The 13,942-nt window shown below is 51.4% G+C and overlaps 2 protein-coding genes across 2 annotated transcripts; both read left to right on the top strand.

Moving 5' to 3' along the window:
* The first annotated feature begins 295 nt into the window (after positions 1 to 295).
* Positions 296 to 4,028, top strand: LOC147219251 (protocadherin-8-like). The gene is made up of 3 exons (XM_086172760.1): positions 296 to 2,800; positions 2,889 to 3,114; positions 3,199 to 4,028. Exons 1-3 carry the CDS (start codon positions 311 to 313, stop codon positions 3,555 to 3,557), a joined length of 3,075 nt encoding a protein of 1,024 aa, XP_086028886.1. The 5' UTR covers positions 296 to 310; the 3' UTR covers positions 3,558 to 4,028.
* A 1,677-nt stretch (positions 4,029 to 5,705) lies between these two features.
* On the top strand, positions 5,706 to 13,141 carry LOC147219250 (leukocyte cell-derived chemotaxin 1-like). The gene is made up of 7 exons (XM_086172705.1): positions 5,706 to 5,829; positions 5,987 to 6,127; positions 6,930 to 7,070; positions 7,204 to 7,317; positions 11,288 to 11,438; positions 11,797 to 11,909; positions 12,560 to 13,141. The coding sequence occupies exons 1-7, from the start codon at positions 5,758 to 5,760 to the stop codon at positions 12,782 to 12,784; spliced, it is 957 nt and encodes a 318-aa protein (XP_086028831.1). The 5' UTR covers positions 5,706 to 5,757; the 3' UTR covers positions 12,785 to 13,141.
* The last annotated feature ends 801 nt before the right edge of the window (positions 13,142 to 13,942 follow it).

Genomic DNA, 13,942 nt, shown 5'->3' with positions numbered 1-13,942 from the left:
AAACCGCAGACCCGCTTGCGTATGAGAGCAGCACACCTCCGGTGACGGAGAGAGGGAAGAGAAAGAGAGAGTGAGAGAAAGAGAGAGAGAGAGAGAGAGAGAGAGAGAGAGAGTAGAGCGCGTCCGGTGCGCACCGACTGGCACATGGAATATTTATTCTTAGGGTTATTATAGGGGGGAAGCTTGTGAAGGGGAAAAAAAAGTGCGGGGAACATTTCTGAGAGTTTTGAACTCTCGATTCGGAGAGTTTGCGTGGGCTAGATCCACGGAGCAGAGGGGCGGGCGGGCGGGGAGGGAGGGGGTGCAGAAGATGGGCGAACCGGGGCGGCTGCTGCCGCTGCTGGCGTGCGTCTGGCTGGCGTGCCTCGCCGCCGGTACCCGCGGGAAAACGGTGAAATACCAGACGTTCGAGGAGGACGCGCCGGGGACGGTGATCGGAAACTTGGCCAGGGACATCTCGTCGCCCTCGTCGTCTTCCCCCGCGTCGTCCCGCACCAGTTTCAGGATGATGAAACAGTTCAACTCGTCCGTCATCCGCCTGCGGGAGAGCGACGGCCAGCTGAGCCTCGGCGAGCGCATCGACCGGGAGCGCGTCTGCAGGCACACCCTGCAGTGCGTGATCGCCTTCGACGTGGTCAGCTTCTCCAAGGAGCAGTTCAAGCTCGTCCACGTCGAGGTGGAGGTCAAGGACATCAACGATAACGCGCCGGCGTTCCCGCGCAAGGAGTCCAGCCTGGAGCTGTCCGAGAACACGGCGGTGGGGACGCGCGTCCCGCTGGACTTCGCCGTGGACGACGACGTGGGCGCCAACTACATCCAGAGCTACCAGATCTCCGTGAACAGCCACTTCTCCATCGACGTGCTGAGCAGGGCCGACGGGGTGAAGTACGCCGAGCTGGTGCTCATGAAGGAGCTGGACCGGGAGACGCAGGCGTCCTACGCGCTGGAGCTGGCCGCCGTGGACGGCGGCGAGCCGTCGCGCACCGGCACGACGCGCATCCACGTCAAGGTGAAAGACTACAACGACAACAGCCCGGTGTTCGACCGCAACAGCTTCTCCGTGGACCTGGCCGAGGACGCGCCCGTGGGCACGCTGCTGCTGGACCTGCACGCCGTGGACCCGGACGAGGGGCTCAACGGCGAGGTGGTGTACGGCTTCGGCAACCAGGCGCCCGCCGAGATCCGCCAGCTGTTCCGCGTGGACCGCAAGAGCGGACGCGTCACGCTGGAGAGCCCCGTGGACTTCGAGCGCAAGAACACGTACGAGTTCGACGTGCAGGCGTCCGACCTGGGGCCCAACCCGAGCCCGGCCGTGTGCAAGATCGTGGTGCAGGTGCAGGACGTGAACGACAACGCGCCGGAGATCTCCATCACGCCCATGACGTCCATCACGGCGGGCATCGCGTACATCACGGAGGCGGCGGCGCGGGAGAGCTTCGTGGCGCTGGTCAGCACCTCGGACAGAGACGCCGGCGCCAACGGCCAGGTGCACTGCGCGCTCTACGGACACGACCACTTCCGGTTGCAGCAGGCTTACGAGGACAGCTTCATGATCGTGAGCACCGGCCCGCTGGACCGCGAGAAGATCCCGGAGTACAACCTGACGGTGGTGGCCGAGGATCTGGGCTCGCCGCCGTTCCGCACCGTCACGCAGTACACGATCCGCCTCACGGACGAGAACGACAACGCGCCGGTGTTCAGCAAACCCGCCTACGAGGTGGCCGTGGTGGAGAACAACGCGCCCGGCGCGTACATCTGCACCGTGGCGGCCCGCGACGTGGACGCGGGCGCCAACGGTAAGGTGAGCTACCGGCTGGCGGACACCTACTTCATGGGCGCGCCCATCTCCACCTTCGTGTCCGTGGACCCGGCCAGCGGCTCCGTGTACGCGCTGCGCAGCTTCAACTACGAGGTGACCAAGCAGCTGGAGCTGCGCGTCACGGCAAGCGACGGCGGCACGCCGCCGCTCACCGGGAGCGCCGGCGTGTACGTGCGCGTCGTGGACCAGAACGACAACGCGCCGGCGATCGCGCACCCGCCGCTCCACAACGGCTCCGCAGAGGTGCCGCTTCCACGCGACGCGCCCAGCGGCTACGTGGTGACACGCGTGGAAGCGCGGGACGCGGACGAGGGCGTCAACGCGGAGCTGTCCTTCGGCCTGGCCGCCGGGGATCCGTCGGCGTTCTCCGTTAACAAGGCCACCGGGGAGGTCTACCTCAACCGGCCGCTCGCCCACGACGACGCGGACGACACGCTGAGCGTCACGGTGACGGTGAGCGACGGCGGGCGCCCCGCGCTCACCTCCACGGCCACGCTGCACTTCTTGATCGTGGCGGGACCCCCGCCGAGCGACCGGAGCCTGCACCGGCCGGGCGGCGCGGGGGGCGGCGGCGGCGGCGCCCGTCGCGCCCCGTGGGACCTGTCCGTGGTGATCATCGTGGTGCTCGCCGGGAGCTGCACCCTCCTGCTGCTCGCCATCATCCTCATCGCCACCACGTGCAACCGGCGGAGGCGGGACAAGAGCGGCGGGGACGACGACGACGAAGACGGAGAGTCGTACGGGGAAAAGGGCGCGCTGGAGCGGGAGCGCGGACACGTGGCGGGAAACCCGCTGCTACCGCTCCACGCAGCCGCGGGCGCCGCGGCATCCGCCGGATTCGAGGGCCACTCCTACGCCAGTCAGCCCGGAGGGTTCAACCCGGGGGGCAGCGACATGTGCTCGGCCTCGGAGGACGGGAGCGAAGCGCCGTGCGTGTACGACCCCGACGGCAACAACAAGCCGCGTGGGAATAAACACGAGGTGAGATGCGGGTCACCCGCTCTGCGTGGACCTTCTCTAACGGCACCCTGACTAACCCTTGTCCTCTCCCTCTTCCTCCTCCTCGCAGGGGTACTCCACTCTGCCCGGCTATGGCAACGGCAAGGAGGCGGTGAGGCCCATCACCATCTGGAAGGGCAACTCCTACACCACCATCTCCGCCCGGGACCCCAACTTCAGCGGCAAGGACAGCGGGAAGGGGGACAGCGACTTCAACGACAGCGACAGCGACGTGAGCGGCGACACGGGCCTGAAGAAAGACGGAGGTCTGCCTCCGCCCGCGGCCGCCCAAAACGGTAAGAAGGAGCCACTCCGGAAGTGACTCGGGGGGCTGTACTTGTATGCTCCGTGAGTTTTAACCCCACCCCGTCTACCCACAGCGCTGTGGGCCTGCACCAGCGAGTGTAAGGTCCTGGGTCACTCCGACCGATGTTGGAGCCCCACGGCGGCGAGAGCCAACGCCGCCCCCTCCCCGGCGCCAACCCTCTCCTCGTTCGGCGGCAACTCCAAGACGGCCTCGCTGCCCCGTGACCCCAACCGCAGGGACAACTACTACCAGGCCCACATCCCCAAAACGGTGGGGTTGCAAAGCGTGTACGAGAAGGTCCTGCACCGGGAGTACGACTACGTCCTGGTGACCCCGCCCAGGCCCGGGCGCGCGCAGGAGATCAGCGACATAAGCATCCCCGTGTACACCCCGACCCCCACGCACGTCCCCAACGACGACGACGACGAGTGAACCCGCCGCTCTCTCGCTCGAAGAAAACGCGCCGCACTGAAAGACTTATTTAAGACTTATTTAAGCACGTCGTCGAGGACGGCGTGCTGTATATACATATATATATAACTTTATATCATGTTTGTGCGTTTTGTTTCGTTTGTTTACCGTAAAAGGGATCTGTTCAATCACTCTGAGGGACTTTGCCGGACGTAGGGTGTACCATATGCAAGTTTTGTATATAAAGAGATTTTATTTTTTATATAAGTAATAACTAAAGACAATTGTAAATACGGATCTTTAAGCATGCTTCTATTTAAATAAGACTAAATAAAATAAAGTTGGGTTGTCTTTACGGGACACGACCAGGCTTGGTGAAGTTGTACGGATATGATCTGAATGCAATAATAAATGATTGTACAGGTTTTTAAATCACGATATTCTGAGGGAGGAGGTGGAATAAACTTTGAAATACTGTTCTGAAAAAAAAAATCTCTGTTTGGATTATTGTGGAGGTCAGATTTTGGCAAAAGAGCTGCAGGGATTACCTGTCGTGTGTAAAAAGAAGTGGTCAGTAGGGGTCGCTGTTGCTGCGGCGGCCACACTGCGTGTCCTTGCCACGCAGCCGAAGGTCACTTTTAGTTTCAATATATATTTTGGTTTATACGATCCTGCTGGGAAAATGCCAAACATTCACTCCTATCTGCCCCCCCCCGGGAGGATCAAGGGCGCATGCGCAGACTTTTTTTCGCCCCCACTCTTTTCTTTTTTATTTATGTGCTCGCGATGAAGGTCGTCACTTCTGAATTTTAACAGATTTAAGCACATGGGTTTAAGTTATAAACACAAACACGTGTTTACATGTGCGTGTGTGTGTGTGTATGTGTGCGTGTGTGTGTGTGTATGTGTGTGTGTGAGAAGGGGGGGGGTTGCTACTCCCTATGCAGCCCTGCCCCTCCCGTCCGGGTGTTTCCTCGTCGACCTGCCAAACGCGCACGGCGCGCGCTTAATGTCTCCATTAACATTTACGGATTAGAGGTCATTTTAAATTTCTTTTATTATAAGAGCCACGGAAGTGCGGGACTCAGACCTTCCCAACGCACCCCATCCACAACACTCACGCCCCCCCACGCCTTTATAAGGTAAACAATAATCCTGCGACCAAGAAGAAAGAACCGGAAGTTCAATTATTAAGATCAAACTGTTTATTATTATCATTATTATTATCATTTTTATTATTGTTATCTAACAAACCTGCGATCAAGAAGAAAGAACTGGAAGTTCAATTATTAAGATCAAACTGTTTATTATTACTATTATTTTTGTTATTATCTAACAATCCTGAGATCAACAAGAAAGAACTGGAAGTTCAATTATTAAGATCAAACTTTTTATTATTATTATTATTTTTTGTATTATTATTCTCTAACAATCTTGCGATCAAGAAGAAAGAACTGGAAGTTTAATTATTAAGATCAAACTTTTTATGATTGTTATTATTATTTTTTATTATTATCTAACAATCCTGCGATCAAGAAGAAAGAACTGGAAGTTCAATTATTAAGATCAAACTTTTTATTATTATTAGTATTGTTATTATTGTTATTATTACTATTATTATTATTATTATTATTATTATTGATCAACGACCAGCTCTTTGACTTGTCCTTAATATTTTGCTCCTGTATTTGCATGACACGCTTGTTTGTGCGCCTGCACTGTACAAAAAAAGTGAAGAAGAGGAGGAAGAGGAAGAGGAAGAGGAAGAGGAAGAGGAAGAGGAAGAGGAAGAGGAAGAGGAAGAGGAAGAGGAAGAGGAGGAGGAGGAGGGAGTTGGGTGCAAAAGGTGATGCGAGGAAGCAGTAGCGTTTCCTTCTTCATCCGGTTAATGACCGGGCTTTCTCTCTTCGGACGGTAATGATGTGAAACACTCCGCGCAAGGGTGGGTGGGGGGGTTGCGTGGATCAGTCGCGGGAGTGATCTTCAAAAGGAAAGGCTGATGAACCTGCACACGAAATCGTTCACCGGCTGCAGGCGGGGTGTTTTTTTTTCCACGCATGCGCTCCTGATTTGCGCAAAAAAAGTTAGAAAAAAAATGAATGCGCTTCATTGTGCACCAATTGAAAGTTTGTCCATCCTCCTCCTCCTCCTCCTCCTCGGTGGGTGGGTGTGGGGAGAAGAGTCCACGGACCGTGCTCCCCTCAGGTGTTTGGCACCAGTCATGGCCGGGAGCTCAGAGAAAGTACCGATCGCCTCGGCGGGACCGGAGGACGTGCAGCACTTCATGCCCCCGGTGAGTGCGTCACGCGTCCTACTATCCACGCAGGGTCACGCGTGGGAAAGCGCGTATAGAACCGACTCGTGCAAAAAAAAAAAAATCTCACCGCGGCTGCAGAGCTGATCTATATTTTGTTTTGTGTGTGTGTGTGTGTGTGTGTGTTACCGCGCAGGCGTACTCCGCCGTGGCCGTGAAACCCGCCGCCACCGGGCGGCTCCTGAAGGCCGGGGTCGCGGTGCTGATCGCCGGCGCCCTGCTGTTGCTCCTGGGGGCCGTGGGGGCCTTCTACTTCTGGAACAGCAATGAGAAACACGTAAGAGAACACACACACACACACACACACACACACACACACACACACACACACACACACACAACCAGTTTGTTGTCAATAAGTCATTGGGTCAATCAGAATAATACACTTTATTTATTAGATATTCATCTTTGGGTTGTCTCTCACTTTAAAAACTTTTTAAAACCCGGGATCAATGAGGCTTCGGTGATTCTATTTATTTATTTTCCCAACTGGGCTCAAAACTAGAGTCGTGGCAGGTTTTTATTTATTTTATTTTAGATATTTCTTCCCCCCACTTTCCAGCTCCCTGCCTCCCAGAGTGTAGGCAAACACGAAAAATGTACGTTCCAGAGTTTTGTGAATGGAGGCGTTGTGTGTGTATGTATGTGTGTGTGTGTGTGTGTGTGTGCGGTGGGTGTGGGAGGAGGGTAGGGTGGAGCAGATGGGGGGGCCAGGGGGCTCTCTGGTCCCGCTGATGCTCCGGGGGCAAGAGGTGTAAGACAGGAGCGCAGGGGAACGGAGCTCGTGCAGTGTTTAAAAGAAAATTTATGTTTTTTTGTAATTGTTTCCTTTTCATTGTCGAGTGAGAAAGGAATAAAATTTAAAAAATGTCTTGCGCCGGCGAGGATTCGATGAGAAAGGTTAGTGGTGGACGGGAGGGGGGGGGTCTTGGGGGAGAATGGAGAAAGAGGTGTTTCAAGGGAAAGGGGCTGGAGGAAGTGTGTGTGTGTGGGTTTTTCAGTCGTCTCATACCTCACATGCCAGTCTGAAACCCTGTGTGTGCATGTATGTGTGTGTGTGTGTGTGTGTGTGTATGCAGGTCTACAACGTCCACTACAGCATGAGCATCAACGGCAAAGTGGAGGAGGGTAAGATGGAGATTGATGCGGAGAACAACATGGAGCGTTTCAGCACCGGCAGCGGGGCCGACCAGGCCGTGGAGGTCCACGACTTCGAGATCGTGAGTAACCGGCGAGAACACACACACACACACACACACACACACACACACACACACACACACACACACACACACACACACACACACACGCCACCACGCTCATTTCCTTCCCAACTACCTCCCGCTTCTCCAGGGGATCACAGGGATCCGGTTTTCAGGCGGGGAGAAATGCTACATCAAGACCCAGGTGAAGGCCCGCCTGCCGGACGTTGACACCCTCAACAAGGACTCCGCGACCTTTGACCTGGTGGGTCCCCCTCCTCCCCCTGTCGCCGCCGTGCGTGTTCTCACCAGGCTGCGATGTAGGTTTTTTTTTTTTTTTTTTTTTTTTTCTCCAGAGTCCGCACCAGGAGCTTCTCTCGCAGCCTGGACACATGACGGTTCTCCACCCGTGTGTTTACAACATGATAATTACTTAGATTTTCATGACTCACAGGGAAGTGTTCTTCAAACACCATCAAAAGCCGCGCGCTTGTAAACACTGTCGTCGGCCCCCGTGTCGCCGGGGACGCAGATTTTCGATGTTTCGCGATGAGCTCAAAATAGCACGCAAGCGATCGGCGGTGGTCGGATTTGTTTTCCGACGGGATTGCGTCTTGAACAAAAAAAAAAAAAAAAACGGAAAGTGGGAAAGTTGAGCTAAATTCATCTTTATAGCGCCGTAATAATTGCGTACTTACCAACGTAGAGGTCATAGTTAAATAAAGTAGCAGCCAAATTAGTAAAAAGAACCAATTAGTTAAAATCCGCACCGGATTATGAAACTTTTAGTTCCAGATTTGCTTCTCACGTTGATTTATTTCTTTGGCAGGTGCGAGTGGTTCCTCTCGACCGTAATGTTTATTTTTTATACGTCGACACACACCGAGCGGCCGCCGAATCCCCCTGACATTTGACACACGCGTCCGCGACTGACACCGCCGGTTTATCAGAACACGACTAAAATCTTCTAATCGAATTTCCCCCGAGGCGTCACGGCTCCGCTGACTCCCTTTTGTTTTTCATCTCCCGCCTTCGAGTCGCAAGGATTTTCTCCCCCCCCAAAAAATCGAGTAAGCCCTCCCTTGGCCGCCGCCTGTTTCGATTCCAGATTTGCGGCGTGAGTCACCGCCCGCAGTTCTTGGAGCCGAGTCGAGCTGATTCAGGTGCCTTTTGGCGCCCGGATTAAATGTAACGTCAGTGTAATAACCCCATATAAACAGATCCTTAGAAACCAAGAAGTAATAAATCTCACTGCTGGATAAATGGAGGCTTTTACAAAAATAAAAACCTCAAACTAAACATATTTGGGAAATATGACGTGGGAAAGAATCCAAACTCCAAACCCGACTCGGGGACCCGATACCGCCTTAAACAAGTCATTCTGTTGAGAGATAAAGCAGGAATAATTGGCGGGTTTGACAATCTCACTTTTTTTTTTCCTTTTTAACAAGCCCTGAAGCACCTCGGCGCCAGAATCCATTTTTTCCCCTCATAAGTTTAAAAACAGCAGATAAGATGGTCTTTGTGTGAGAAGATTAGGGTTTCCCCCTCCTCCCGCTGGATTTACTTCAATATAAAACTTTGAGATCAGCTTCTTGACTTCACGATTGGCTTATTACTGCGTTATTACTGGGAAGGGGTGTAATAACATGTATCAGCCGCCAACCAATAACACACTTCTTTTACGGTTTGGATTCTCATCACGTAACCACATTTGTGTGACGCGGCTTCAATGGGGGACTCAAAAGAAAACAGGACGACATCTACATCCACGATATTCATCCCTGTATGTGTGTGTGTGTGTGTGTGTGTGTGTGTGTGTGTGTGTGTGTGTGTTTTGGTTCTAAACACCCTGCATGCCAGTTCCACACTCTGTGATTGTTCAATTGAACCTGTCTGATAATTAAATTTATTTAGTTCTCCATAAGCCTCGCATCCACATGAATCCATATTGGCAGAATTGCCTTCATAAACACACACACACACACACATACACACACACTCACACAAGCACACAATTCATTATCACGCGGCGCTGCTCTTATTGCCTCTTTCTCTACCTCATAAACGATCGTTTATTTCACGTTTGTGGGTTTGTGTGGGATTGTGTTATTGCCTCTCTTTGCCTCATAAATGATCGTTTCGCTCGGGTTTGTGCGGGATTTGTGTGTGTGCACGCGTGTGTGTGTGTGTTTGTGTAAACAGGGGGATGCTGCTATAATGGTTGCTGCAGGCTGGTCATTTGCTATAATTTAGAGTGATGGCAAATATGGGTGAGATAAGCACACACACACACACACATGCGCACACACACGCACACACACACGTCCCCATCCAGAGGGAGTGGGTCAGATAAACTCTTATCAGCCCAGCCGAGCAGTGGAGAAGGACCCCCGCTTTTATTTGTCCCTCCAGCTAATCTTTTGAGCTGCGGAAAATAAGAGGAGGAAGAAGAAGAAGAAGAAGAAGAAGAAGAAGAAAAAAAACAGCATCATGTCTGAAAGGTTGAATTCCCCCCCAAAAAACCCGGTCGTGGTTGGAGCAGTGCAGCCTCCGGGAAGCAAATATTTTGGGGGACCCCTACCCCAACCCAAAGCCCCCCCCCACCTGTAAGCGATAGACACAGTATGCATGTTTATAGTTTATCTCCTGGAAAACTCATTAGCCTATCTGCTACTGCTTTTCCTTTTAGTTTTTTTTTTTCCCACCGACCTGTAAACTGGCCTGATCGCCCCCCTCCCTTCCCTTTTCCCTCAAATCTTGATGAGTCCTGACATTGTTTGCGCGTGTGTGTGTGTGTGTGTGTGTATGCATGCGTGGCACTATCGCAAAAAGAAATGTTTACGCTACAAGGCTGCGGGCGTTTGATCGTAGTTTGTTATCGGGAGCTGCATTCATGCAGATTGGACTCAGACATGATGCGCAGACATGATTCCTTAATCGGGAAAGGGATCCTCAGCAGCTCGAGGGGGTTAAATCATTCGTTCATTATCTATTCTGCTTATCCTGCACCAAGATGTCTTTGGGTGAAATTCAGTCCGATTGTAATTTGATCACATATAACCAGACATATTGCATTAATTCACGTCATGTTTAGTCATACAGATCAACCATTCATTCTCTCATTCACACATCAGATGGAGACGTAAAACCATTCACTCTTTTACAAGTAGTATAGACAAACATTCACTCACTCATTCACACACCATATAGAGACCAAGAACCATTTACACATCATATTGACATACAATGCAACCATTCACCCTGTCATTCACACATTGACATCAACTATTCACCTTTTACTAGTTAAGACAAACATTCACTCTCTCATTCACACATATAGAGAAACAATCATTCACCCTCTCACTCCTGATATAGAAACACCCAAGTATTCACCCTCTCATTCTACTCATATGGAGACACATGACCAATCACTGTCATTCACACATCATATAGAGACAAACATTCATTCACTGTCATTCATGCATCATATAGACATGCGGGATTCATCCACTCACTAATAAAAAACATAATATTTAGTCATACAGTGCAACCATTCACACATCACATAAAGACGTACTATTCAGTCTGTCGTTTATAAATCATTTAGAGATAAAGCCATTCACTCCCTTGTCATATATAGGCATACAGTGAAACCATTCACCCACTCATTCACACATATAGCGACACAAAACCATTCACTCTCTCTTTTACTAGTAAAGACAAACATTCACTCTGTTATTCACACATCATATCGGGAAACAACCATTCACCCTCTCACTCACGTGTCATATAGAGACATACAAGCGTTCGTCTTCTCATTCACGTCTTCTTGCTCTCAGGTAGCTGCTGCATCGCCGTGTCGCCCAGGGAGGTTAAAACTATTTACTTCAAATTACAAAAAATAAAAAAAAAGGAGGAAATCAGGAAAACAACACCAAATTTTGTGAAAACATATTCATGGAAATATTCAACAAAAACACACGGAGAAATTCAGGTACACTTTGAATTTGAATGAGCTGGAAATGAATGAATATCTGATATGGAGCATTTTTGAAGAACCTTGAAACAGAGGGGCCTGGAAAATGCGGAAACTTGTAAATCTTCGAAGCAAATGTGCATTATTTTGGTTAGATCTGCGATTTGTTGTTTTTAAATTTAAAAAGGGGGGGCTGGGTGTCTCTTTGCGGGTTCTCGTGTATAAATCCACTGACCGTCACCTCACTTCTCCTCAGGACGACGAGGTGATGCCGGCCAAGTTCGAGGAGGATCTCATCTGGGTGGCGGCCGGGACTCCGCTCTCCAACTCGGACTTCCTCAGCAGCAAAATAAAGGATCTGTGCGGAGACCTGCCAATCTTCTGGCTCCGCCCCACCTACTCCAGCGGTAAGATGTCGACCAATCGGGGTCCGGCTTTCGCTGTCGGTTTTTCTGCAAGGGGCTCAGAAGATAAGGGTCAAATGTTTTCTGGATCTGTGTTTAACACAGCGGCGGCAGGAAGTCGACAAAGAAAAGTCCCTTTGAAGTTTCTAATCTTCTTTGTGCAGTTTTTAGCACGCTGGGAGGTCAGAAGTTCTCAAAACACAATTTCATTCTCCTTCATCTGAGCACTTCAAATGGTGCTAAGAAATGGACGCGCCATCGAGAACATTAGTGCTCGGCCATCATGAAGTGACGCTGTGGCGTGTGCGTGCGTGCGTGCGTATGTGTGTGTGTTTGTGTGTGTGTGTGTGTGTGTGTACAGGCAGACAGAGGAAGACGAGAGCCGCCCCCCGTCAAGCCCGCCAGGTGCCCGCCGCCGATCCCGAGAAGGAAGAGGACGTGGAAGCGGAGTTCAACCCGGAGAACCCCTATCAGGTGAGCCACTGAGGGGAAAACAAACAACCCGAAAAAAAAACAAAAAACTGTCCGAGCCGTTCCCTGGAACAACGCCCCGGGCCGTCCGCTCTCATCCACCTGAGGTGGCGGTCTGTGGGGGGAGGAGGACGGGGGATGGGGTCCCTCAGCTGCGTGAGCGGAGGCAGATGCCGAGGTCACGGCCGGGGCCGCGGGGTTGTCACGGCGAATCGGGAGTGTATGCGTGGGCGTGTTTTCTCATGTGGGGCTGTCTGAAGCTCTTTGGATTCCCAAACTTTCCTTTCAGCATTCAGGCTGTATGAATAATTCCACACCCCCCTCCCCCTTTCCCCTTTGCCCTGCTGAGCGCTCAAAGATCCCATACATACACGTCTCAACCAGGGCCTCCTAATCTTCACCCCCTCCTTCCTTTCAGGTTGAACCTCTGCCATACACTCCTGACAACCGCAGACGGGGGGTAGACAGCTCTCGGGGAGAGGCGTACGCACTGAAAAAAAAAAAAAAAAGATATTTGACAACAAAAAAAAAAAAAAATCAACATCCCCTCCTCCCCGTTCTGCCTGCTGGGAATCCATTTTTAATTGCTTGGAAAAAAGAGTCTTCGCCACCAACCGCTTTACTGTAACCCCCTCCTTCTTGTCTGCTCCCAGCGAGGTCTCGAAGGCGAGCAGGACGCCATGAACATCGACCCCATGCTGGACCACCAGGGCGTGTGCTGCAGCGAGTGCCGCCGCAGCTACACCCACTGCCAGAGGATCTGCGAGCCGCTGGGGGGCTACCACCCGTGGCCGTACCACTACCAGGGCTGCAGGGTGGCCTGCAGGGTCATCATGCCCTGCAACTGGTGGGTGGCGCGCATCTTGGGCATCGTCTAAATAACGCGCCCCACTTCCCCACCAACCTGACATGGATGGGAGGGTTTGTTTTTTTTTGGGGGGGGGGATTGGAGAAAGTGCAGATGGCGGTTTCTTATTTTCATCTACTGTAGGTCTGAGCAGATTTGTGAGATGTTACAAATACACACTGCCAAATCTGAGGACTGTCCAATCAGAGAGGACGTGGGTTTCAGACCGAGGCAGTTTTCCCAGCGACGCTGGTCTTCGATCAAAAGCGAACGCTTGCACACACTCACCGGCCACTCGGTCCAACCAGATTTATCATGCATCATCCGACGGCTAGATCTATTTTAACCAGCATGTTTAAAAAAATTATTTAAAAAAAAAACACAAAAATGAAATGTATCTGGGGGGGATCATTAAAAAATTCCACTGGACATCATCTCTAAAAGAAGGCAGGACTTCAAAAATGCAGCTGTGTCACATTAAAATGCCAAGTGGCTGGTGAGTGTATTTGCGGATAAGTGAAATTACAATCCATGTATCTGTAGGTAGGCTCTTATTTATAGATCTGTCCCTTTTCATTCTTTGCTGTTTGATGTAAATAAAAATGTATAGGACCATATTTCTATAGCCGGTGCACACTTAGCGTCCTTTGCTGTGCTTTTCATCGCTTGAGTGGGAAAATATTTAAATCTTGATGCTTCTCTCCCCTCTCTTACCCCCCCCTGCCATTCTCTCCAGACGTAGCTCTCATTAAAACAATGTACTGTATCTCTTCGTCCAAACGCATGTCTCATCTGGGGGCGGATTTCAAAAGTGCAATATCATGGAATAAACTTTTTTTTTTTTTTTTTTTTTAAAGAAACTTGCAACTGAACCCCTCCTTTTATTGACCGACATCCTTTACACAGTGCTTGTGAGCACACTTTACAGCACAAGGGGGTTTGTTCAGATACTCCCACACACACACACATTCTGGAGATGTGTCACACACGTCACAGCTCCGAAGCGACGAGCGCGAAAAATAAGTTTGCAGACTCCTTTAATGTGAGAGTTGAAGCTCTAGAACTCTTTAATGAGACTAAAGACTCTGTAGCCGTCATGCTCCCAGATCTTACCCACGATGCAAAGCGCTTAGCTCCTTTTGATGTCACAGCGCCGCCTCGGGCGAGGGTAGGGGGTAAGGATGGGGGC

The sequence above is a fragment of the Fistularia commersonii genome, chromosome 25, assembly GCF_037954325.1.
Source record: "Fistularia commersonii isolate RoL2024-O1a breed Wild chromosome 25, RoL_Fcom_v1.0, whole genome shotgun sequence".
NCBI lineage: Eukaryota > Metazoa > Chordata > Actinopteri > Syngnathiformes > Fistulariidae > Fistularia > Fistularia commersonii.
The sequence above is the reverse complement of the archived record's forward strand: the minus strand, read 5'-3'. Positions and strand labels throughout refer to the sequence as shown.